General features: G+C 42.4%; 1 protein-coding gene across 5 annotated transcripts; it reads right to left on the minus strand.

The window, feature by feature from the left end:
- Positions 1-1,094: 1,094 nt before the first annotated feature.
- prpf4bb (pre-mRNA processing factor 4Bb) lies at positions 1,095-26,250 on the minus strand. Of its 5 annotated transcripts, none has more exons than XM_084048651.1 (18): positions 26,177-26,250; positions 24,014-24,119; positions 21,704-22,198; positions 19,889-20,478; positions 18,698-19,105; positions 16,258-16,428; positions 15,236-15,397; positions 14,464-14,545; positions 12,968-13,169; positions 10,800-10,873; positions 9,498-9,591; positions 7,075-7,222; positions 6,018-6,155; positions 5,629-5,782; positions 4,409-4,523; positions 3,604-3,755; positions 3,036-3,122; positions 1,095-2,612 (listed from the first exon to the last, which is right to left on the minus strand). In XM_084048651.1, the coding sequence occupies exons 1-18, from the start codon at positions 26,242-26,244 to the stop codon at positions 2,409-2,411; spliced, it is 3,450 nt and encodes a 1,149-aa protein (XP_083904777.1). In that variant the 5' UTR covers positions 26,245-26,250; the 3' UTR covers positions 1,095-2,408. The 5 variants fall into 5 exon arrangements, 4 of the variants coding, with proteins under 4 accessions (XP_083904777.1, XP_083904778.1, XP_083904776.1 ...); XM_084048652.1 differs by having other exon boundaries at positions 19,889-20,472; positions 21,704-22,201; XM_084048650.1 differs by having other exon boundaries at positions 9,498-9,588; positions 21,704-22,201.
- Between the last annotated feature and the right edge of the window lie 762 nt (positions 26,251-27,012).

Consider the following 27,012-nt stretch of genomic DNA (forward strand, 5'->3'; position numbering starts at 1 on the left):
TAGCAGATCTACAAGTGCGCGTCCTAGAGACCTGACAGAATGGGGTTCATTTGGTGCCGGCCTGCGCGCGCATACTGGTTCTTATCAGTGTGATGTCGTCTGTTAAGGGGTCTATTGGCATCAAAATAAGATTCTAGCATCAAAGTAGAAGTACTCAAATATGCAGAATGTCCCATTTCACAACCTGAAAATAGCAGATGTACAAGCTATTGCCGCGATGACATTGGCTCGTACATCGAGGCATGCCCGACGCATAGCGAGCGACCTGTAGATCAGCGATTTTCATTATTTATCTTAAACAAATCAAACACTGGGTATAGAATATTAAATGCTTTTTTTTATTACTAAAAGTTGTGTTACACTGAAGGTGCTCCTTTTACCAGCTTCATTTCACAACTAAGTCTTTATTGAAATCACAATTTTTTACCACTTAATGGAAAAAAGAAAAAAGAAAAGAAACATGGAACAATGCTAACAATTGAATATGTACAGCGCGTGAGGAGAGGACAGAAACAGATGGGAGCGTCAACGGGCCGCCATACATCGGTTTGGTGGAGGACAGATACAGATGTGGCTTCGACAGGCCGCCATACATCGGTTTGGTGGAGGACAGATACAGATGTGGCTTCGACAGGCCGCCATACATCGGTTTGGTGGAGGACAGATACAGATGTGGCTTTGACAGGCCGCCATACATCGGTTTGGTGGAGGACAGATACAGATGTGGCTTCGACAGGCTGCCGTTGGTTGGTGGGACAAACTAGGCTCGTAAGGGGAGGCACTTAAATCTGAGAGCCTAAAAGAGCCGGGACCTAAAAGAGCCAAAAGACCGGAGGTGGGGGAGAGACTGGAGAGAGAGACCGACCGACGGACGGGTTAAAGTATTGATCTGTTCACCAACAGAAAAGAAAACTGCTACCCGCCTTCAAAAGAAATGGAGATTCTGTAAAGGGGAAGTACAGCAATAAGTTATGGGTCCATTCCTTCCTTTAGCTCAGGGGCTGATGCCTGGGAATATGCTCCATGCACAGCGGCCATATTGGAAAGAAATTGGGCTTTCCTTCTTTAACAGGTGTTACCGATGAGTCTAATGAAAGGTTCTGTCCCGTTTAGTGTAGCACAGTGGTTCTCAAACGTATTAATTTCACGGACCACCAAAACAGAGTGTACAAATGGAACGAAAATGGGTCCATTCGTTACAGACTCTTAAGGGGCCATTTGGAACACCCTAAAGGACGCTTTGAAACCCAATGGTGTAGCTAGAGTGTTTCCAGTGAGCCAACATGCACAGTATCAGCACCCTGACTCTGTTTGACTAGAATGGAACAGAGCCTTCATTAGTAACATTGTTAACACCTGTGAAGGAAGAAAACATATTATTTTCTATGGATTAGTCACCCCATTGAGACTTGAATTCATGGATATGTTCTTGTTTTTGTCCCATTCCTAAGCCAATAATTTGATGCCCAGCGGACCGGTAGGGCCGCGGTTCTGGTTGGAAAGACAAAGGAAACTCTTTGTGTCTCCTACCGGAACCGTCAACTTATTGGCTTAGGAATGAGACCAAAAAAATAAATATATCCATGAATTCAAGTCTCCATGGTGAATTCAAGTCTCCATGGGGTGACTGATTCATAGGATGGAAAAGAAAGAAGTCATTTTGGGGGTGAATTATCCCTTTAAGGAAGAGGCTCAATTTCTTTCCAATATGTCTGCTGTGCATAGAGACTATTAAGAGGGGGGGGGGGCATTGATGCACATACAGAGCATTTACACAGGCCGGCACCACAGTATTCTAAAGCACACAGAAAGGTGCACGTTCAGAAGCATGCTTTGCCCCACCATGAGCAATGTGATCATCCAAAACAAAAGGAGACGGGAGGAAAGAACAGACGTGCCCATATTTAGATATTTGCAACTACGATGAAAAACCGCTAAACTGACACTCATCATTAATTATGCAATAATAGACATATTTACAGGAATTCTTCTTTCCTTCTTTTCTTTATAACATTAGTCACTTCAATGCCAGTTTAAATAGAAAAAAAGTCCATAACTGCGTCGTTGAGGGGTTGGGTGTGGGGGGGAGGGGGGAATGGGCCAAGTTTTCACGACGATTATCACGCGCACACACACACGCACACAAAAAGAGTTTTCCGATGGCTACTTATTTCGATGGCCTATTTACAATAAAACAAGATTCAAAAATGAGAAATAAAATCCATAACATTCTCAAACAGAAGTCTGTGTGTGTTTTGTGTGTTGGTGTTGGCTGCCTTATTGTCAAAGTTTTCCCCCGGGTTGAGCAGAGCTGGTCTGGAGGTTCAGGTTCTGGTTCTTGGAGAGAGTCTGCTCTAGAAGGGTCTTGGTGTGTGTGTGTTTGTGTGTTTGTGTGTTGTTGTTGTGGATCAGATCTTCTCCTGGATGAAGGCGTGCTGCAGGGCCTGGTTGATGCTGATGCGTTTGGCCGGGTCCAGCATCAGCGTCCCGTCGATGAGGTCTTTGAGCGTCAGGACTTTCTTGCGCTGGTCCTCGGGGAGCCTCTGGCCCCCCACCATGTCCGTCAGCAGGTCCTTGGTGGGGTTGATGGTGCTCATCACCGTCACTTTCTCCTGTGTTTACATCAGAGCACCATACAAGGAGGAGAAAAGAAAAAAAGGAATAGTGAGGAGATGATGATCTATGAATGCATTTAAAATGAATCTGTGTGCTGGTGTTAAACACATGGATTAAAGGAGTAGTTCACCCAAAAAATGACTTATTTTCCATCAATTACTTACCCCACGAAGCCTTGAATTCATGGAGACTTTTTTTGTTTTTGTCACATTCCTGAGCCAATCATTTGATGACCGGGTTTATTTCCGGTAGGAGACACAAAGAGTCTACTTTGTGTCTCCTACCGTTTACATTAGCCGGTAGGAGACGGTAATCAACTTACTGTATCTCGCTTCCTGTGTTTTCCTCTGCATTTTTGGCGAAACATGCTATGTTCAACGGCCAATAACTAGAGAAAAGTGAATGAAGCAGCAACAAACCCTCTCCGTGACTTTGTCCACTTCAATGTACAGGAAGTTTAAGTTCTGGTCGAAGTGCTGGTCTTTGAAGAGGCCTTTACGGATCATCTGAGGAAGGAAGAACACAGCGTTGCATCATCTGGAACAACTTTAAACAAAAGGGAGAGAAAAGATACCTTGCACTGTGTCTAGGGCAGGGGGTCTTCAACGTTTCCAGGCCAAGGACCCCCCTAGCTGAGAGAGACAGATGAAGCAGGGACCCCCCTCTATATTGTATAAAATTGTGGTTTTAGATTAAACTTTTTTTTTTTTTGTTTACTTGGTCTGCTCTTTTTTCCCTCAGCACCTATAACCTCTTTGCCAAAAATCTACAGATCTACAAGCTCACAACGCCTCGTTGTGAGCTTGTAGATCGGCTATTTTTGGCTAAAGTTCTCCTCAGAAAAGGGATGCTAAGGTTCAAGTGGTTACGGTAAAAAAAAAAGGGCGGACCCCCGTAGTAACTCTGAGGACCCCCTAAAGGTCCCGGACCCCCTGTTGAAGACCCTTGGTCTAGGGTAATAAAAAAAAAAAGGTGATGCAATGGTACCTTGTTAGGCATCTTGCCCTTCAGGTCCATGGCCAGTTTGACCATGTGGTTGTTGGAGGAGCCGGGGAACAGGATCTTCCCCGTGTAGAGCTCGTATAAAGTGCAGCCCACAGACCACATGTCAATGCCATAGTCATATGGCTTCCCTATAACTGAGAGACACACCAAAACACACCGCATCATGAATAACTGATAATTGGTCAGCAAAATTGAGAAATTACAACTTTTGACACAAATACCAGACCAGAATAAGTGATGCAAATAGAGTATTTATCAGTAAAAACTGTAAAAACAGGCTGAATAAGATTGCATAATAAATACAAATAAACAGTACGGGTGTTATTGACCCATTAAGACCGGGAAAGCATACTTTGTGTCATTTTAAGATGTCTTTGGCTATTAAAAAATAGCAGATATACAAGCGAGTGCCGCTCTATGAGCTTGTAGAGACATTTTTGCAAATCTTGGAAAACATATTTTTTAAAGCCAACATTTGTTAAATATCTTCTAGTTCCAAGGACCTCCCAGAAGCAAAGATTTGAGTTCAAAATGTCAGCTTAAAAAAAATATATATTTGCACACATTTTCATGATTTTTCAAAAATAGCAGATCTACAAGGTCATAGCGTGGCACTCTTGTATATTTGCTATTTTTGAATAGCCAAAGAAATCTAAAATGACAGATGCGTTCCCGGATTAAATGGGGAGCATTCGCCAGAAATAGCAGATCTACAAGCTACAGTATCTTGGATGGGGGAAAAAACGGTCCAAGTCCAGTTGTTGGAAATGTAGGTTAATTTACTTACTGATCTCTGGAGCTCTGTAGAACCTGCTCACCAGGTAGGGCGTGATGTCATTGTCGGCGACGTGCGACGCAGAGCCAAAGTCACACAGCTTCAGGATGGTCTTTGACTCGTTCACCTGGAGCCCAGAGAGAGAGAGAGAGAGAGAGAGACGTTTCATTTAGGACGACCGCTATGAGTGTCTAATTACTATGAACATAATATATCACATCATCCACATACACAGTGATACAATCCTCAGTGTTCATTTAACTCAGAGTGTAACAATGATGGACCCAAAGGGGGTCTTTACTGGTGCATTAAGAGTGTTTTTACACAGAGGATTGTACTGCGCAGCACAGTGGTTCTCAAACCTTGTCGTGTCAAGAACCTCCCAATTGATTTGATTGTATTTGGGCCGCAGACCCCCATCTGAAAAGGTTTTGAGGCCAGGGTCCCGCCAGAAGAGAAGATTTGTGTTAAAACATTCTATGTTATTCACAAACGTCCAAACATTTTCAAGACCATTCAAAAATTACAAGACGTACAAGCTCACAGCGCGTCACACTTCATGACGCGCTGTGAACTTGTAGATCTGTTTCTTTTTTTTTATAGCCAAAGCATGAAATATTAATTAAGTGGTACATTTTTTACTAATTTTTAACTATACAGACCCCACTTTGAGAACCACTGGTGTTGTAGCATAATGGTTCAACTGGAACTCTGGTTTATGACGTCAGAGAACATAACACCACTCGCATAGGGCTGTCACCATTACACATTTAAGATGACCATTAATTGTCACTCAAATAGTTGCTATTAGCGATTGAATTGTGTTTTTGGCCTTTGAACATTGAACTTGTGAAGCCTTTTAGGTTTCGTAATCAAAAATTGCACAGGGCAGATATGACACATAATTGAAATATACAAAGAAATTATTGACGTATTTAATAATGTAATACATGTTAAAAAAAAAGCTGAAACAGCTGATCAACAAGCTTACAACGCGTCACTTGTAAGCTTGTTGATCAGCTGTTTCAGCTTTTTTTATATTTGAAAATGTGTGAACATTTTTCAAAATGGAAAACGATTATGACGATTATGCAAAAACAATTGCGATCATCTCAAACAATTGCGATTAGCCGATTACGTAATAATTGTGACAGGCCTACACTCGTACTGAACACGTTTCCAGGACTTTATGCCGATTAGTTAACAAAAGACTTTAATGTGTTCCTTCTCACCAGGATGTTGTCCGGCTTGATGTCGGCGTGGAGGATGTTGCAGCGCTTCAGCAGCTTGAGGGCCAGGAACAGCTGCTGGCTGTAGGAGCGCACGGCTTTGATGTGGAGGCCCACGTCTTTGCCGTACTTCTTCAGCACCTCCCGCAGGTTCATGCTGCAGGTGAGAACAACCAAGTGAGACTTTGTGACGTGTTGTAGGGCTTGTAGATCAGCTATTTATCTGCTATTTTTTTTTTTGGAGAAAGAAAAATTTGAAAACGTATGAACATTTTTCAACCTGGAAACAATTATGCAACAATAATTTGTGATTACCTCCAATAATTGCAATTAGGCGATTATGTAAGGATTACGACAGACCTTACTTCCAGGGGGTCCTGTTTCCTACGTACCTGAGGGGCTCGAACACCAGACACAGGTGCTGCTTGTGGTAAAAGTGTCTGAAGAGACGCAAGCAGTGGAACTTGTCATCTGGGTCGGCGTCGTTGAGCTTCTTCAGAAACTCTAGCTCCTTCAGACCCGTCTTCTGCCTGGAAGAGTGGAAGTATCATTACAACATCTGTCTTATTTATGGAAGTACCATTACAACATCTCTGTCTTATTTATGGAAGTATCATTACAACATCTCTGTCTTATTTATGGAAGTATCATTACAACATCTCTGTCTTATTTATGGAAGTATCATTACAACATCTCTGTCTTATTTATGAAAGTATCATAACAACATCACTGTAAATGGTAAATAGTAAATGGTGCATTTATATAGCGCTTTTATCCAAAGCGCTTTACATAGATTGTGCATTACATTCACACACCGATGGCGGAGGAAACCATGTAAGGCACCAACCTGCTCATCGGGAGCAGTTAGGGGTTCAGCGTCTTGCTCAAGGACACTTCCACAGTAACTCGTCTGGGGGAGCCCGGGATCGAACTGGGAACCTCGCGGCTTCCATCCGGCCGCTCTACCCCTGAGCCACTGCTGCCCCCAGTGTCACAGTAAGTGATCATTTATTGGGTTCAAATAAGTGTTCAATAGCTCTCTCCAATGTTTTTGTAAACGAAAACGCACTTTCAGGTTGTGATATACATTTTGTCCAATCAGGATAAACGAGTGAAATTGGAAGTGACGACATAAAGAAGTGAGCAGACACAATTGGAACTGGAACTGATAAATGGGTTTTCTGGTTACTGGACAAACACTTTTTCTGATGGCAATGATTACCATCAGAATATAGAGCTTTAACCTTTTTTTTAAAGAAATGCTTTATTTTAACCAAAAAAAGATCACTTACAATACCCTTAAACCCTCTTTTTAGGGCAGCCAACATGATTTAAAAGTGTAAACATATGTATAGAGACCAAATGTTGATTCATTGTTGTCGTACAATGAGATCATTTTGTTCATTACACTGCTGACATGATGTCACGGCCAAAGTTTCAAGGACTCACATGAGCTCATTGTTTCTGATGATCTTGACTGCCACCTCCTGGCCGGCGCGGGCGGTGTCCCTGGCTCTGATCACGTTGCTGAACACTCCCTGGCCCGTGTATCCGTACACGTCGTAGCGCTTGTCCAGCGTCTCCCCGATGTTGACCCCTGTAGACCGACAGAAAGATGTTAACCCCTGTGGGGCTTCAACAGGGGGTCCGGGACCCCTAGGGGGTCCTCAGAGTTACTACAGGGGGTCCGCCAAACCTTTGTGTGATTTTTGCATTAACCACTTCAACCAAGCGTCCCTGTTCTGAGGAGAACTTTTGCCCGAAAATAGCAGATCTACAAGCGCACAACGCCTTGCGCTGCGAGGCGTTGTGCGTTGTGCTAATTTAGGCGAAGAGGTTTGGTGTAAAAAAAAGAGCAGACTAAGAACAGAGTGAAAGGTCCGGTTTACTAAGCATTGAGGGTTTAAGTGCATGGCTTAATGTCTGGAAGTACACATTAACACGAATCCAAGCTGCCTATGAAATCTATGAAAACATATATATTTTATACAATATATAATGGGGGTCCTTGCTTTATCTCTCTCTCTCAGCCAAGGGGTCCTTGGCCTGAAAACGTTGAAGACCCCTGCTGTAGAACCAAGGGAACGAGGCGGTGTTCGCAAAAGGCTAAGGAAAGGTTCACAAGTACTGACTACTAGTAGTCAGGGGATATTAGCAGAATATTTTCCAATCTTGGAATAAATTCCTTACCAAAAAAAATCTTCACCAATGTGTTTGTAAAGGTGTCTAGTAACACATCTCACAAAGACTGAAATTCAGTATCCCTAGGAAATTTTTTGACAGCTCCTTAAAGTTGGGGTACCCACCATAACCTTGGTTAACTCATTCAGTGCCAAGCTTATTTATTCATGTTAATGGAATTTTGGTTCTGAGTGCCACAGCCAAAATTCATTGTAAAAAAAAAGTGCTTAGGAAGCGAGATACAGCCTTTTTAAGTTAAAGGTTAAACAAGGAGTGGATGGAGCAGCAAACCTTCAAATCATCATATCTTGGGTTCTGAACATGTTTTTCCCAAAAAAAAAAAAAAAAAACTTTTATTTTGATTTTTTTTTTTTTTTTTTGAAATTTTTTTTATGACGGATTTGACGGATTGTGGCGCTCTGGGCGTCAGGCCACGTGACGGATTTGACGGATTGTGGCACTCAATGAGTTAAAAAAAAATCTAAAAAAAAAATCCAAATTTAATTCTGTTTTAAGTAGCATGTGAGGGGTCAAACTAGGGTGTTTTTATGATTCTGAATCCATTGCAATCATTTGTTTTGCACCAAAACCACTCCTTGGGCTAAAAACGGCCATAGCCATGTATACTTTTTGTGTAAAAACTTAAAGCCCATTGAGATTGGGCCGTTTTTAGCCCAAGGAGTGGTTATGGTGTAAAACAAATGATTGCAATGGATTCAGAATCATAAAAACACCCTAGTTTGACACCTCACATGCTACTTAAAACAGAATTAAATTAGGATTTGTTTGGGGGATTTATTTTTAACCAAGGTTATGGTGGGTACCCCAACTTTAAGGAGCTGTCAAAAATTCTCCTAGGGATACTGAATTTCAGTCTTTGTGAGATGTGTTACTAGACACCTTTACAAACACATTGGTGACTATAGGGATATTTTCAGATTGATGTCTGTGTGATGATGGTTAGTGTTAGGTTTAGCCATGGAAGACTGCCTGCCCTGATTCGTACCTTTACCGTAACCATAACAAAGGAGCAGTGGTGAGCAGTGTTAACAGATGTACAATAATTATTATTGTTGGTACAAAGATTTTACCCTCTGTACCGTGTATAACCAATAATGCCAAAAATGCCCAAATGTACCGTGTTCGGGATCCGGTTTGGCTTTTCAGAATTCGCGTTGAAAAAGTAAATCTGATGCGAGATATGCACTTGGAGGCATTAAAAACACAGGTTGTGTTTGACAGTCCAGTTCCAGGACATTGCCTGATCCAAGGCAGTGTGAATGTGGTGTTTTTCCCCCCAGGTGGTGTGTCAAACGAGTTTGTTTCTGACAATAAATACACAATTTTGGAGAAATTACATATTTACACCTGTGATTTATCCTGTTTGGCTGTGAACAAGAGCTTTCTTTCAATTATGATCGTTTTAAGCCCCCGGTACGATAATTAAACATTTCAGGATAGACCTACATGGGGGAGTTGGTAGAATAGTTTGTAGAAGTGAGATGGTCAAAACCGTATTTCACAAAGCAGGATCAGAAAGTCACTCCACATACGCGTCTAGTCCAGGACCCCTCCCCTCCACCTCCCGTCGGGGGGCCACAACTCAAACGGAGAAAACCTGTTACTTTGTGTCAAGCTACAGTCAGTATAAATGTAAAATATAAATGAGGCTTTATGAAGGGAAAGCTTACTGTAGTAGCCCTCAGCATCTGTCCAGTTGTCCCTGAGGTTAGGATTCTCCTTGAAGTCCTTCCCAACACCTGCTGATCTCATCCTGGCACTCTCCTATTAACATAATGTTAGTTAGCTTAGTGGCACTCTGCATTTACATAATAATAATGTTACAATTAGCTTAGTGGCACAGCGCCCATTCTCATGGAATGAATCACTAATAAGATCTCATGACTGAAAGTGTAATGTTGTTTAGGTATGATCATTCTAAAACCGTATGTTAATGATGTTCTACATACAGCCCAACCAGTTGAAGAAATCACAGGTTGATGCTTTAAACTTTGCTTTTATAACATTTCTGAGACCATCCATGTTTACGTTAGATACTTCTAAACATGCATTCTATTGCTATTTTGACCACTTAAAATACTCTTTTAATCTTAATATAACTAATGACCGAAAATAGCCGATCTACAAGCTCACAATTGTAGATTTGATATTTTTGCTGCAGCGTGCGACATAATCCACGCATTCTGCTCCTTGGGAACGCATGTATGAGCATCAACTGGGCAGACAAAAGATTGCATTTACACTGCATGTCTTAGCAGCCATGGGCTGTTGTTACTAGGAATGGAGATGAAACCTGGTTAAATTAAGGACCCATTTCTGAATTTATGGAGACCAGTAAATCAGTAGGGTCTGAGCTTATCGAAACCTATGGAGTCTAGCGGGTCCATGTGACATTGTGTGTTGAGAGACGGTGCCCCCCCCCCCCCCCCCCCATGTCACTAATCAGATCAATTGTGTATAAACGGTCCATTGTCTAATAATAAAGATGTTGAATTCAGTTGAACATGTCGGTATCAAAGCAGCTCTATTGTACGATGGTTAACGTGCCCAAAGAGAACAGATCTACAAGCCAACATCGTGTCAATATGCGACACATATTTTTACCAATTTACTGTTACGTCGTATCGATAGTGGAATCATTAAGATCCAGATCGGAGTATCGACAATGGCATCAGAATGAATAAAAACGGTGGCCCATTTGGCACAAAAACTGTGGCGAGGTTTCTGTCATCATGAACGTCTTTTTAATTTTTGAGCGATAAAACTACGCTATTTAGCTTAAGGTCCATCCGTTCACGTTTTTAGCTGCGGTGGACTCGGGATGGAGTTATGAATATGTTCAACTGTTCCACTCGTTCTAGGATATAATAACATCAGATACATTTAGGAAAAAGGCTAGTCCGGAATTCTCCTTTAAAATGAAAATGTATTTGCAAAAAAAATGGGGAAAAAACAGTTACTCAGTGACTTACATCGAAGTCCGCCGCAAACATTTCGTCCGACTCTGTAAACATATCGGGGGCCGAGGGCTTCTTTGGGTTGGCTCCTGAAGAGAAGACAGAAGAGAGAGAGAGGGGGGAAACGACATGAAGATGAGTCCTGGGCTCAAACGCTCATGTTGTAAAAGCAGAGAGATAAATGGAACATGTGTTTTTTGATTCACATACTCTGCAGATACTGATACATGCTGCAGGTGGCAGAGAGAACACCACCAGGGCTTTGGATAACAAGCCAGCAACTGAATGAACACACGACAACAGAAAGAAACAAAATTATATGGAAAACACCCTAAAACTAGTTGTTTTTTAACAGCAGCGCACAACTCTGCAATCATCACACCAGTTAATCCATTTAAGACCGGCGACGGGAATCTGGGTCATTTTTAGATTTATTTGGGCTATTCAAAAATAGCAGATCTACAAGCTCATAGTGCGGCACCGAGAGCACACATTTTCAAAATGTATTAAAAAATAGCAGATCTACAAGATCAGCTATTTTTTAATACATTTTGAAAATGTGTGCAAATCTTTGAATTTATATATATTTTTAAGCGAACATTTTTACTCAAATCTTTGCTTCATGGGGGTCCCTAGAACTTAATATTTTGAGATGGGAGTCCGCGGCCAAATACATATCGTTTTGGGTGGTCCTTGACATGAAAAAAGTTTGAGGACCACTGAAAAAAACTGTTGGGAGTTAGAGGACATTTGTAGAATCCCCCAGAAGCAAAGATTTGAGTTACAAATGTTCGCTTTAAAAACATTATTTATTCAAAGATTTGCACAAATGGTCGCGATTTTTCAAAAGAAATGGCAGATCTACAAGGTCAGATCTACAAGCTCATAGCGGAGAACTCGGTGGCGCGCTACGAGCTTGTAGATCTGCCATTTTTGAATAGCTAAAGACATCTTAAAATGACACAGCGTTCCGGGTCTTAATGGGATAAACTGTGATTGCCAGCTTGCAAGACCAGTCTATGCATTTAGAACAGCGTCTCCCGTTGCAGCTAGTTAGGTCATCTGTAGGCTTATTTACGACAGACCTTGCCCTGTAACAGAGGGATTCCCCTTAAAGGAGAATTACAGACTAGCCTTTTCCTTACCTTTTATATGATGTTAATATGTCCTAGGACGAGTGGTAAAGTAGAACATTTTCATCACTCCATCCCGAGTCCACCGCAGCCGAGTGGACGGTCAGTGTGCTAGATTGTGTATTTTTATCGCTTTTTTTTTTTATTAGATTCCCCTCCGGAAGTCTTACAAGACGAGATTTCACCCGTGATCAGCTCGTAAACACTACGGCGACCCATTTGGGACAAAAACACTGTTGGCTAGCTTTCTGTCAATATGAATTTCAGATAAACAAAAAATATGTATAAAATCGCGATAAAATACGCAATCTAGAGCATGGACTGTACGCTCTGGTTTTTAGCTGCGGTGGACTCGGGATGGAGTTATAAACATGTTCTACTGCACCACAAGGGGTGTGCCGATACACTAATTTCACGAAGCGATACGATACGATATTTGGCTCACAACTTCGATACGATTTCGATACGATACGCACTTTTTTTATTATGAAAATATATGGAGGAGAAAAAAAGAAAATGCAAACAAATAATTCTGTTTTTGCATTATTCAGACATGCAAACTTGTAGCTTTTCAGCTACAATAGCCGTTTTGAATCCAAATAGTATGACACCTGACCCGAAAAAAAAAACATGTTGTCACTCTTTTCACTTCGGGGCCGTTTGCATGCCTGATTATTATGATTGTAAAGTTTTTTTCAAAAACGATATATTTTTTTTCCAAAACGATACATATCGTCGCGAAAACGTATCGCGATATATCGCCGGACGATATATCGGCACACCCCTATGCACCACTAATCCTAGGATATAACAATATCCTATAAAAGGTAAGAAAAAGGTGTGTCTGAAATTCTCCTTTAACCTTAAATGGAAGTACTTCTGATTGAATCCACCCACTGCATCTTAGCAGGTCAACACTTAATGCAGGCTGGAGTTGCCACACGGTCCTAAAGACACTGAGGGAAACGCTCATACAGATAAAGAGCCGCTACGTAAAGGTTAATATCATTTCAGGTTGAAGGTGGTCGGCACGGCGACAGGCTCCCTCACCGTCTTTCTCCTGGGCGATGAGGTTCAGCTTGGCTTTGATGTTGGCCTCGAAGGTGTTGAGGTTCTCGCGCTCGTACTCCTTGACGTCGGCCGCCACGCGCTCCAGGATGTCGTCGGGGGACGGCGAGCGGCTGCGCGTGCTGCTCTGGGGACTGCTGGGCTCCGACGCCATGTTGCTGTCCTCGTTCCCGCCCTTGTATTTCTGTTGTGGTCGTGGGAACACACGATGGAAACGGATCGACCGTGAAAAAAAACTTCAAATGCCAGGGATTAAAGCAGAAAACAATCTCACGACTGAAAAATGTTGTATGGCCGAGTCCTAATGTGTGATGTATTAAACCAGGGGTCTTCAACAGGGGGTCCGGGACCCCTCGGGGGGTCCTCAGAGTTACTACAGGGGGTCCGCCAAATCTTTGTGTGATATGATTTTTTTTTACCTTAACCCCATCCCTTTTCTGAGGTGAACTTCAGCCAAAAATAGTAGATCTACAAGCTGAGCTTGTAGATCTACTATTTTCGGCAAAGAGGTATAGAGGGAAAAAAGAGCAGACCACGTAAACACCAGACCACGTGGCCTGAAAACGTTGAAGACCCCTGTATTAAACAGTATGTGTTTCCTAAACAATTAACACAATATGATTAATACACAAAAAAACATTATATAGGGTTTATATAAGTGGTTAATGATACATCGTATCCTATTGCATCCATATTTCATTGAAAAAGTACGGCCCCACATAAGTTATGAGTCAACAGAACCAAGGATATGCTTTCAATGCGTCTAGCATGGTTAACATTTTGTTACAAATTGAGGTTACAATCCTCACAAAGAGGATAAACTGAGTGATTTCCTCTCTACAGGGTCCCCACACATTTTTAGCAATGAATTTCCAAAACTTTTCCAAAACTTTTCCAGAATATTTAGCCCAATTTCCAGGCCTATAAAACAATCATTCAGCGCAATAATGTGTCTCTTACTCCTATGTACAATAGTAACAGTATAGAATATAAAATAGAACTATTTCATTCAACATTTCGTGCAAAATTAGGGCATAGATAGTGACCCTGCGAGCGAAAATAGGAGGGGTGGACGACGTCGTTGCACGGTTCGTTGTCGCTCGCGGTAGGTCAGGACGGTCTCATTCAAAAACATGTATTTTAATGAGATTTCATCGCCCGCTCACTTCGCGTCACGTCGCATCGCTGGCAGTGCGGATGGGGTGTTTGGCGAAAAACTACTTATGTTACATATTTCGTGTAATGTTATACATGTTTATGAAAATGTTTTGTATTAAAAAAAAATCAATAGCCAAAAACAATGCATAGCCAAATATTTTTCCAGGACCCTTGATCAATTCCAAACCTTTTCCAGTACTGGATTTTTTTATTTTATTTTTTCAAAATATTTCCAGAAATGTCATGACCGTGGGGACCCTGGGTTACAATCCTCAAAAAGAGGATAAACTGAGTGATTTCCTCTCTAGGTGTGAACAGACCTGTACGATGGCCAGGCGCTGCTGGCGCCGCTGTTCTATCAGAGCCTCTTCGTCCACCTCTTCACCATCATCAAAGTCCAACCTGTTGGCATGCGCACACACACACACACACACACACACACACACACACACACACACACACACACACACACACACACACACACACACACACACACACACACACACACACACACACACAAACAGTCCTTTAGGAAACCTGTCAACACTTATGTTCCTTGGTAGAAAAAAAAAACATGAAAATGTGTGCAAAGCTTTGAATATCTATATTTTTTTCAAGTGAACATTTTTAACTCAAATCTTTGCTTCTGGTGGGGTCCCTGGAACAACATGTTTTGAGAACATGTTCTTGACATGAAAAAAACTTTTGAGAACCACTTGTATAGGAACACATATTTTTCAAAAAACTGTTAGGATTTAGAAGACATGTGTAGAATCCACCGGAAGCAAAAGATTTGAGCTACAAATGTTTGCTTAAAAGAACAATGTATATTCAAAGATTTGCACAAATGTTCAAGATTTTTCAAAAAAAATAGCAGATCTACAAGCTCATAGCGTGGCACTCGGTGCCACGCTATGAGCTTGTATATCTGCTATTTTTTGAATAGTAAAAAATTGGGTGCGCGAAATGACTGAAGTCAGTCGTGGTGCCTGAGAACTGTCCAATATGGCCAGAGCGGTCCCATTTGCATCCACTGAACAGTGCTAACATGTTTGCTTCCTTTTCCTGGTTAACCACTTGTCTCGTACTCACACTTCCTCCCCCGAGGACTCCTGGTCGACCTTCATGCCCTCCGACAGGCTGCCCTTGAACTTGTCCTCGTCCCTGCTGCGTCTCCTTCTCCTCTCGCGGTCGCGGGACATCGAGCGTCGGCCATATTGTCTGAGTCTGCCGTAGCGGTCCCTGTCCCCAGACCTGTGTGTCACACAGATTAAAAGACAATAAGATCTCTACTAGTCTGCCATAGCGGTAGTGTTGATTTTGACAGCACATTTTGATTCAGTTTTAGTCATAGTCTTTTGAATAAAATTCCATTTAGTTTTAGTCATATTTTAGTCATTCTGAAATGTCTTAGTTTTTGTCTAGTTTTAGTCGACTAAAATATCATCGGATTATAGTCGACTAAATCTACAGTTGATTTAGTCGACTATCAATGTATTTTGGAGGTGCCTTGATGGCGTCGTAATGGCAGATTTTACACTTGGTTGCATGCTGAAAATAGCCGATCTACAAGCTCACATCGCGACACGTTGTGAGCTTGTAGATCTGCTATTTTCAGAGCGCAACACCCGAGCGCAACCAAACATTAAATGACTTGTCTTTTAGTTCTACTGGATCTCTTCTCCACTAGTCTTAGTTGTGTACAGTACTTTTACTTCTACTCCACTACATCTCAAGAGGCAAATATTGTACTTTTACTCCACTACAATCATCTTCAAACTTTAGATACTAGTTACTTTGCAGATAAACATTATTACATTATAAAACATACATTAACCACTTCAGCCCTATTTTATACCTAGTCTATTTGAAGATAGCCGATCTACAAGCTCACGACGCGTTGCGGTGCGACACGTTGTGAGCTTGTAGATCTTCAAACATTTTAGTACTTTTACTTATTTTGATGGCAATACTTTTGTACTTTTACTCAAGTAACATTTTGAAAACAGGCCTTTTTTACTTGTAACAGAGTATTTCTACATTGCGGTATTGATACTTTTACTTGAGTAGAAAATATGAGTAATATCTTTCCACCACCACCGGCACACCCTCACCTATGTCCCAGGGGAGAGCGGCTCCGCCTGCGGATGGGCGAGCGGGAGCGTCGCCGTGGCGACGGCGGGGACCTTCTCCTCAGCGGGGAGCGGCTCATCCTGCGGCGGGACGGGGGTCTGGGGCTGGCCTCCCGCGACCGGCCTGGTCCCACGTCTGGTCTCAGGCGCTTCCTGTGCGGAGAGAGAGGATTTTTTTTCAGATTGACTTTTATTGTCACTAAAGGCCCGTTCAAAGTCCCTAGATGGTCGGATGATCAAGTAGGTTCTTTGAACGGGCCTTTAGTGACAATAAAAGTGAATGATCATTGAGTATTTCCAATTTCCAATACTTTTACTTTTACTCCACTACATCTCAGAGGTAAATATTGTACTCTTACTCCACTACAATTATTTGAAAACTTTAGTTACTAGTTACTTTTCAGATACAAATGATGATATTATGAAACATACATTAACCACTTTAGCCCTATTTTATATATAGGCTATTTGAAAATAGCCGATCTACAAGCTCTTTTTGTACTTTTACTTTTGGTACATTTAGTACATTCTGATACCAATACTTTTGTACTTTTACTCAAGTACATTTTTAATTCCAAACTTTTACTTGTAACAGAGTACTTCTGCATTGGAGTAGTGATACATTTACTTAAGTAAAACATTTGAGTACTTTTTCCACCACTGTTCATATGTGGCCTAGTCGATTCTTTTGGGCTTGTTTTCATAGACCTGGTTACTTATTTCTCTCACAAAACCTGGCAACAGGTTACAATGCTATGAAACTAGCATCGTAGCCCAGTGGTACAACAGGCAAAACGTAGCGAACGTCCGTCGGCCTGACGGTGAATGTCGACTGAACGGACGGAAAAACTGGAGCCGTAAGTGACGGAGAGGGAGTAAAAAAACGACAACGCAAGGAGCGCCGGCGCTCGTTACATATCCTTACATCCGACTATGAATGATACTTTAGATGCACAGGTACATACATGTGAAAAACTTACGCTCAGAAGCTCCAATAATAAAACAATAAAACATGATAAAACAACCTAAAAACGCTCATAAGCAATAAATAAACAAACACAGGCAAATCAGTTTAAGGAAAGTGCATGGTGCAGAATACAGTTATTGCACATTTCATTTTCCACTGTCATTTAACAGCCTGGTGGCCTGTGGTTAGAAACTGTTCCTCAGCCTGCTGGTACGTGCTGAGAACACACCCTTAAAACACATTTATTATTATTATGATATTAATATCTGTGGGATTTATTCATTTAACCGGGCAGACAAATTAAGAACAGTTTCTTACAATTAATTGGAAATAATTTGGTTTTCTATATTTCTATAAGAATCAAAACAACCACAAAGCAATATTCTTCAATAGAAGGAAATTGGAATTTCCCTGCAATTATTTCTCCATTGTATGACGTGTATATATAGACACCAAAGAAATGTAAACCAACTTCTGAATAATTTAAGAACTAATTTATACTTCAAACAAATATATTAAGTTATATATCAAGTGTCAGTTTTGCTGTAAAAAACATTGTTTTATCTTCCCTCCATACGTTTACCCTTTTATACCAGTGTCCAGTAATGTCCTTAACATAAAAGGATGTAACAGGACTTGATGTTGACATAATCAAGACTAAGTTAGTGCCACCATGATGAGAGAAGGCAGTAACGGGATAGTTTACCCCCAAAATGACTGCTTTTCTATGGATTAGTCCATTGGTTCTCAAAGTGGGGTACGGGGACCCCCAGGGGTACTTGAGGTGGTTCCAGGGGGTCCCCAGCTAAATGATGGATAGGAACCAAATGGACCCTTATGGTTCTGTAACTCTGAGAGTGTAAAAATGGAACCAAATGGACCCATTAGTCCATTTGGTTCCATTTGTACACTCTCAGAGTTAAATTAACATTGATTTTATAATATAAATTCGGGTCCCAGAGGTATAAATGCCATTAAATGGGGGTCCGTAGCCTAATACATGTCAAACTGGGGGTCCTTGACATTAAAATGGTTGAGAATCACTGCTAGAAAGCCGTATAAACCTTCTCTTATTGGGGTCCCTGGCATATCTTTTCAAATGGGGGTCAGCAGGCTAATAAGTGTCAATTTGGGGGTCCTTGACATGAAAACGTTTGAGAACCACTGGATTAGTCATCCCATGAAGACTTGAATTCATGGAAATGTATTAGTCTTTGTCTCATTCCTAAGACAATAATTTGATGACCAGCGGTTCCGGTAGGAGACACAAAGAGTCTCCTTTGTGTCTCCTACCGGAACCACTGCCTACCGGTCCGCTAGTCATCAAATTATTGACTTAGGAATGAGACAAAAACTAATCCATGAATTGAGCGACTGATCGATAAAAAAACATTTTTTTTGGGGGTGAACTATCCCTTTTAAAGTTCAGACTTCAGTCCAGTCCACCAAACCAACCTCTGTGGTGACTCCTGTCTCTCCAGCTCCCTCCTCCTGCTGGGGTCCGGGGGGGAGCGGCTGCGGGGCCTCCTGAGGGGAGGCCCCGGAGACCTGGGTCTGGAGGGGGAGTGGCTGTGCTTGGACGTCCTCTCCGAGGAGCCGGCCCCCTGGTGAGCCTGGTGGGCGGCCCCCCCCGGGTGGCCCCCCCCCCCGCCGCCGTCTTTGTGGCGAGGAGGCGGCGAGGCGCTGCGTCTGCTCTGGGAGCCGCCGTGGGGCCCTCCTCCTCGCCTGTGGGGGGAGCGGTTCTCTTTGCCCGACGAGGCGTCTTTGGACGGCGACTTGGCCGGCCGCTTGTTGTCGCGCTGCTCCGCGTCCGACCGGCCGGGGCGTTCCCCCCCTCCTCCTCGCCCCCCGCCGCCGGGCGACCTGGAAACGGTGGTGGGAAAAAAAGTAGTCAAATGTTTTTACTTAAGTAAAAGTATCAATACTGCAATGTATAAAATACTCAGTTGCAAGTTAAAAGTCCGGAATTCAAAATTTACTTGAGTAAAAGTGCAAAAGTATTGGTATCAAAATGTACTTAAAGGACGACTTCACCACTTTTCAACATATCTTCATATAATAGGTCCTCACTAATGCTCATGATAAAATGATACAATTTGTTTCTACTTGGTCTGTGTCTCATAGGAGGGCTGTGGAGAGTCCAGAAACCCGTCTACCAGTGACATCATCGTTAGGCAGGATTTTTTCCCCCAAAAAGATTACAATTTTTTTATTCAGATTTTTATTAAGGCGAGAACAATGGGATCTATTATTGCATTGCAACTTTCCAGGAATACAAAGCCTGCAGTTTCTATTAGCTTAGATTCCCCATTGATGATGTCACTGGTAGACGGGTTTCTGAACTGTCTACAGCCCTCCTCTGAGGCACAAACTGATTAGAAAAAAATTGTACCATTTTATCATGAGCATTAGTGAGGACCTATTATATGAAGATATGTTGAAAAGTGGTGATGTCGTCCTTTAAAGAACTGAAGTTTTCAATTAATTGTAGTGGAGTAAAAAGTAGAACATTTGCCTCCGAGATGTAGTGGAGTAGAAGTAAAAGTATTGGAAATTGGAAATACTCAAGTAAAGTGCAAACACCTCAAAACTGTACTTAAGTACACCACTTAAGTAAACGCACTCAAGTTACTTTCCAACACTGACCTGGACCTGCGGCCCGGCCCCGCCGCTGCTGCCGCTCCTCTCTCCTGGTTTGGTTTGTTGTCGTCGGCCATTTTGTTGTCGGAGCGGCTGGCCGTGCGCTCGGCTCTCCTGCCAGCAGCAGCACTCGCGGCGGCAGAGGGAGGGGGGGAGGAACTGGACTTCCGGGCAGCTCTGTCTTTGGACCGCCCCCTCCCCGGGCTGCGCGAGGAACGCCTCTTGTCTTTCGACCGGCTCCGGCCGCGCGCGCCGCTCTTGTCCTTGACGGACGCCTCCTTGCCGCTCTTGGCCGCCTTGTCCTGCTTGTTGGGCTCCTTGGCCGTCGTCCTGTCCTTGGACTTGCTCCGGCTTTGGCGCTGCTTGTTGGAGGAGGAGGAGGAGGTTTTGCCTCCGGCCTCCGTCGTCGAATCCCGCCTGGACTTCTCCCGGCCGCTTCTCCCGCCGCCGGCCCTGGGCGACGCCCCGGCGGCGGTTTTACCCGCGCCGCCGCCCCCCCTTTGGTTCCTCTGCTCTCCGTTTCGTACCCTGGCTTCGCCGTCCTCCTCCGAGCCGGAGTTGTAGCCCTGCAGGATCAAGCCCATGCCCGACTGCACCTAAAACAAAGCGGATCCATAAAATACATTTAAAAGAATGTATTCATTCTAAAATACTAGATACATATAGATAGAACGTTAATGTGAGTTATTAATACTAGAAGGAATATTAGCTTTGTAAGGTTATCTGATTATGACACCAAAATACATCACTACCAGAGGTGGAAAAAGTACTCCAATGTTTTACTTAAATACAAGTATCAATCACTCTGTTACCACAAGTAAAAGTCCGGAATTAAAAATGTACTTGAGTAAAAGTACAAGGGTTAGGGTATCAAAATATACTTAAAGGGTAAGACCACTTTGGTAGAGGTTTGGGTTGTGTAGTTACCTTGCCATGATGTAACTCCAAAGGTGGACAAGAAATCAAAAATAATTGCTCCATTGATTAGAAATTGATAATTCAAAATTTGCTCCTCATTGACTTACATTGTACAGTAAAACAGCTCTAAAAGTCACTCTTTTAGCACGTAAACGAACATGAACAAAGCTGATTCAGACAATATAGAACATCACCAAACCCAGTACTGTTTTGTTTTTTTTATAAAAATGTCAACTTCCTGCTGATTTTACTATTTGAAGATCCGGATCCGGATCCGCGAATCCAGTCCGGGTTTTCTTCTTAATGAAAATAGCAAAATCAACAGGAAGTTAACATTTTTATATTTAAAAAAAAACAGTACTGGGTTTGGTGATGTTCTATATTGTCTGAATCAACTTTGTTTGCGTTTGTTTATGTGCTAAAAGAGTGACTTTGAGAGCTGTTTTACCGTACAATGTAAGTCAATGAGGAGCATATTTTGAAAGATCAATTTCTAATCAATGGAGCAATTATTTTTAATTTCTTGTCCACCTTTGGAGTTACATCATGGCAAGGTAACTACACAACCCAAACCTCTACCAAAGTGGTCTTACCCTTTAAAGTACTAAAAGTAATAGTACTCAAATGTTTGAAAATAGCAGATCTACAAGCTCACAACGCGTCACGATGCGAGGCGTTGTGAGCTTGTAGATCTGCTATTTACAAATAGCCTATGTATAAAATAATGATAAAGTGGTTAATAGTGTGTTTTATAACGTAATAATTCATATCTGCAAAGTAACTAGTAAGTAAAGTTTTCATATAATTGCAGTGGAGTAAAATGTACAACATTTGCCTCTGAGACGTAGTACAGTACTGGAGTAAATGTACTTAGTTACTATTACACCACTGGTTGATTACTACCTTGCCCTCCATCAGCTGGCTGTCCAGCTCAGCTTTGATCATGGCCCTCTGCTTCTCCAGGTCCTCCAGCAGAGCCCGGTCGTCCAGACTGGGATGACCCGACGAGGGGGACGACTCAGTCTTTCTGTGGGAGGAGGAGCCGCCGAAGAGGAGGAGGGCGGCGGCACCACCACCGCCACCGCCGCCGCCACCCCCGCCCCCGCCCCCGGGGGGAGAGGAGGCGCCTCCCCCTCCCCCTCCCCCCGCCGCCTCCTTGCGCTTGTGTTTCCTGTGCTTGTGTCGGTGCTTGCTGCGCTTGCTTCGCTCCTTGTCCTCGTCGGAGGCGGTTCTCTTGTGTTTTTTGTGCTTGCTCCGGTGCTTGTGTTTCTTACGCTTGTGCTTGCCGCCGGAGCCGCCGCCGCCGCCGCCGTGATGCTTGGACGCCGTCGTCGTCGTCGCCGCCGCCGCCGTCGTCTCTGGCTGCTTTCCGCCGTTGGTCTCGTTGGTCTCTGCTTCCTCCTGAAGTAAGCAGCACATCATTAACCCATTGGGACCTGAAGCCGATTCTACACGTCTCCTAAATCCCAACGGTTTTCTGAAAAACCTATGTTTCTATATCGGTGGTGCTCAATCTTTTTCACGTCAAGGACCCCCAAAATTATATGCATTTGGCCGCGGACCCCCATCAAAATATTTTGTTCCAGGGACCCCCCAGAAGCAAAGATTTGAGTTAAAAATGTTCGCTTTAAAAATGTATATATTCAAAGATTTGCACACATTTTCACGATTTTTCAAAAATAGCAGATCTACAAGCTCGTAGCGCGGCACTCGGTGCCGCGCTATGAGCTTGTATATCTGCTACTTTTGAATAGTCCAAAGTGTAAAATAATGCCTTTTAGCTCAAATCTAAAAATGGCACAGTTCCAGGTCTTAATGGGTTAAAGGGGCTACACCATGAATTTAAAAAAAATATATTATATATAAATATTGCCCCCTAATACGTTTTAAACAGGTTGTAAGCCTAAAAAACATCCAGATATTTTTTCTCACAATCTGACTGTCTGTCATTCCAAGCTTTTTCAGCTGCAATACCAAAACGTCCTATTGGGCAGGGGGGAGCTACTGAGCAATTCTGTCTGGCCATCATCAATGCAAAATCAGGGCAAGTGACATCACTTGCCCTGCCATTCTGAAATGGCCTGTTCAGACACGCCCATTCAGGAAATCCATGAAATGAGCATGAATGACTGAATGTTAAAAAAAAAAAAAAAATTGGGTACAAGAGACACTGGGGAGCCCAAAAAATACTAAAAACCTAAAAAAAAATGAAATTCATGGTGTAGCCCCTTTAAAGGTCTGACAGATCTTATCAAAGCCATGATATCGTGATATCATATATGATATCTTTTTGTATTCTTTTTTTTCGTAAATTCATATATGGTTGCATTTTACACCGCTATAACAACTATGAACAATCACTATGTTTTTAATTTTACAAGAAATACCGATTTTGGCGACTGCCCACGGCGCATGTTTCAGCTCCACAGAGTTCAGCTCCGGTGACGGGTGTTACACTAAAAAGTGTGACCCATAAAATCAGGTACCGACAGAGATGACTTGTATAAAGTTTAGTGAAAAGGGCAGCTGTAGACGATGATTTAACTCTGGCAGTCAATGACTTTAACGCCCTACTTGATCATACTACAGCGTCACACAAAGGTAGCAGATCTACAAGCTCGTTTTGAGCTTGTAGATCTGCTTCTTCTGCTGTTTTTGATTTTGAATATGGCGTGTGATATTGCACTGTGATAAGGAGTGTTTTCCTCTAATTGACTACAATTGTGAGATTGACATTGTTTGAATTGTTTCCATTGAATGTATACATCTAAAACATGCCAATTACTTGACTGAGTCTTGCAGTATTAGAGACATTAAAATGATCACATTTAAAATCTATGTATTAAGACCACAATGGAAACAAACAGTAAACAAAGTGAAAGCAAACAGGCGAACCTTCGGGGACAGAGCCGTCAGTGTGGCAGCCCCCACCCTGTGGAACTCCATCCCAATAGGGATTCACCATGCTCCAACACTGGACTCTTTTAAAGCTGCCTTGAAAAGACACCTGTTCTCCCAGGCTTATGGCATATCGTTGTTTGTTGTTTTGTGTGTTCATTTGTCTGTTAGTTGTTCATTGTTTTGATGTAAAGCGCCCTTGGGTTTATGAAAGGCGCTAGGTAAATTCAAGCTATTATTATTATTATGAAAGTGTTCTACGATGTGTCTCTACAGCAGCTTATCAAAGACATTCTTAGGTGTATTAAAACCCACCTCCTCCTCCTCCTCCTCATCCTCCTCCTCCTCTTCTCCTTCCTCAGACACATCTCCACTGTCCTCCTCGTTGCCGCTCCTCTCATGGCTCTCCAGGTCTGGTTTCCTGTGAGGAGATGAGAGTAGTATGATGAGTGTTCACTCACTCACAGCACAATGAACACGAACTAGTTCTTATGAACAAATCGATCGTGAACGGCCCATCACTAACTCACAGCAGGTTATGATGAACCATCAAGCTCATCCTCACAGCAAGACACACAGGACAAACCTGTCACATATACTAGTATATTCTATTGACACATTAAGACCTGAAGCCGATTCTACATGTCTCCTAAATCTCAACAGTATTCTGAAAAACGTATGTTTCTATATCGGTGGTTCTCAATCTTTTCTCATGTCAAGGACCCCCAAAATGATATGCAATTGGCCGCCGACCCCCCCCATCTCAAAATATTTTGTTCCAGGGACCCCCCAGAAGCAAAGACTTGAGTTAAATGTGTTCTCTTTAAAAGAATATACAGTATATATTCAAAGATTTGCACACATTTTTTACGATTTTTCAAAAATAGCAGATCTACAAGCTCGTAGCGCGGCACCGAGTGCCGCGCTACGAGCTTGTAGATCTGCTATTTTTGAATAGCCCAAAGTGTAAAATAATGCTTTTTTAGCTCAAATCCAAAAAGTGACACAGATGCGTTCCAGGCCTTAATGGGTTAAGGATGAACAATAACCCACCACTTTAATCTATTTAGGCCTGAGGCCTGAGTTTTCTGAAAAACATCAAATATTTATTCAAAAATTACAAAAATGTACGTTGCTATATACTGTACATGGCAACAACAACCTCAAAAGGGGTTCCCGACCTGAAAGCTATCGTTACAAATAGCCAACCCAAAATGGGTTACAAAACTCATTCAAAACGGCAGGAACGCATCTGTGTAACCACTTGAACCATTATTTTTTTATACTTTGGCTATTCACAAATAGCAGATCTACAAGCTCATAGCGCTATGAGCTTGTAGATCTGGTATTTGTGAAATGTTTTGATTTTTTTTAAATGTTTTGCTTGTAGATCTGCTATTTTTTGGCAAATCTTTGAATATATAACTCAAATCTGTGCTTCTGGGGGTCCCTTGAAAAACATATTTTGAAATGGGGGTCGGCGGCCAAATACATATCATTTTGGGGGTCCTTGACATGAACAAGTTAGAGAACCACCTGATGTATGTAGTATAGTGGATAAAGAGAATGACTCCACCAACATGGCCTGTATGTTTAAACAACTTGTCGTCATCAGTGGTGGAAAGTACATTTACTCAAGTACTGTACTTAGGGTAGCGGTATATTTAATTTACTGGAGTATTTCTCATTTTCAATACTTTTTACACCTCAGAGGCAAATATTGTACTACAGTTATCTGAAAACCTAAGTTACCAGTTACTTTGTAGGTTTCGATTATTATTATTTTTTTAAACATGTTGTAGATCTGCTATTTTCAAAGGCTATGCATATAACTTGTGAAATGGGACATTGTGCAAAAAGAGTACTTTTACTTTTAGTAGGTATATTTTGATGCCAATACTCTTATACTCTTAATTCTGAATACCAGACTTTTACTTGTAACAGAGTATTTCTACATTGCGGTATTGATACTTGTACTTAAGTAAAACATGTGAGTACTCCCCCCCCCCCTGATAAGAGCCAGCCCGTTATAGACACAGAGATTAGCTGACGTGCTGCTAGGCTAACGTGCCGATGCCCCCCCCCCCCCCCCCTTAAGGATAAACAGACCGGGGCAAAGTGTCAGGGACCCCCGCCGCCGCACGGACCACCAGGTGGTGGTCCGTGCGGCGGCGGGGGTCCATGACACTTCAAGGGGCGAGACGCCGCGGACCCCCTCTGTTCACCTCTAGGTACACGGTGTGCTTCTTACAGAGACGCTCCAGCTACAAAAAGGCTAAAGCTACTATGAAGCTAATATGCTAAGCTAACCGCTCGAGCTTAGCAATGTGTGGAGAGAGCGTTAGCTCGCGCTAGCTAGCTAGCCTCGTTAGCTTCCACAATGCTACCGCTATCCTCTAACGTAACGAGAAGCACGTTTAGATAGGGGGAGGAGAGGGGGTTATGTGGTGTATTCTCCAGTAATAAGGTGTTTCTTACATGATGTGTTCGCTGCCGTTATTCATTCTGGTAGAAGAAGCCATCATCTCCATCTCTACGTCGGCCATTTTGCTTCAATGGAGGCCGCTTCTTCTTCTCTGGATGTTTTGAGCAGCAAACAAACAACGGAGCGGGTTGATACGGTGAGCCTGACCTCTACTGGACCGGAGGGGTACTATTGGCATTTTGGGGTTTTCAGATCCGGTCGGACCGGAAACAGTTTTACGTCATCAGGAGGCCGGAACCACTGACTGGAACCACCGGTGCTGTGCATCTCCAAAATGATTCCCCATGTTTAAAATTGGTACAATCGTGTCGTTTATTTTGGTATGAACTATACCTCTATGGGTTTGAATCATGATAATCGTTTGGTATGTCCATCTTTTATTCTAACTCGTGGCGCGACTCGTGGCGACTTGTGGTGACTCATTGATGCCATGCGTGTCTTGTTTAACCTTTTTAACTTGTAAATTTGAATTGTATTAATTTCACTGTTTTATTATTATGATTATTTATATATTTTTGTTTGTTCTATTATGTAGCACTTTGAGATTTGGTTCAAATATAAATATTATTATTATTAGACGCCTGGCCGGCGTATTGCTGCTTCACACTATGTGTTAGGTTCTACACATTTTATCCTGCGGCCTTACACACAGTATAGTGCAGGTCTGTGTCCATCACATCTTTCACCACTGCTCTGATCATCACTCTGATGTTCGTCAGGTTTAAGGAAGTTCCTCAATGAGATGCAACAAGACAGTCCAGTGACAAATACTACCAGTGGTGGAAAGTAACTAATTACATTTGGCCTGATGTGTCACTATGTGATATCA

This window comes from Gymnoscopelus microlampas (assembly GCF_963454915.1).
Source record: "Gymnoscopelus microlampas genome assembly, chromosome: 22".
NCBI classification, from domain to species: domain Eukaryota; kingdom Metazoa; phylum Chordata; class Actinopteri; order Myctophiformes; family Myctophidae; genus Gymnoscopelus; species Gymnoscopelus microlampas.

Excerpts from the sequence above, each read along its gene's own strand:
- prpf4bb (XM_084048649.1), bottom strand. The coding sequence starts at position 26,244 with ATGGCCGACGTAGAGATGGAGATGATGGCTTCTTCTACCAGAATGAAT. Across the intron at positions 16,429-18,697 it reads AGACAGGAGTCACCACAGAG|GAAGCGCCTGAGACCAGACG; the intron begins GTTGGTTTGGTG and ends CTCTCCGCACAG. Across the intron at positions 4,524-5,628 it reads TCAAGCCGGACAACATCCTG|GTGAACGAGTCAAAGACCAT; the intron begins GTGAGAAGGAAC and ends TCTGGGCTCCAG.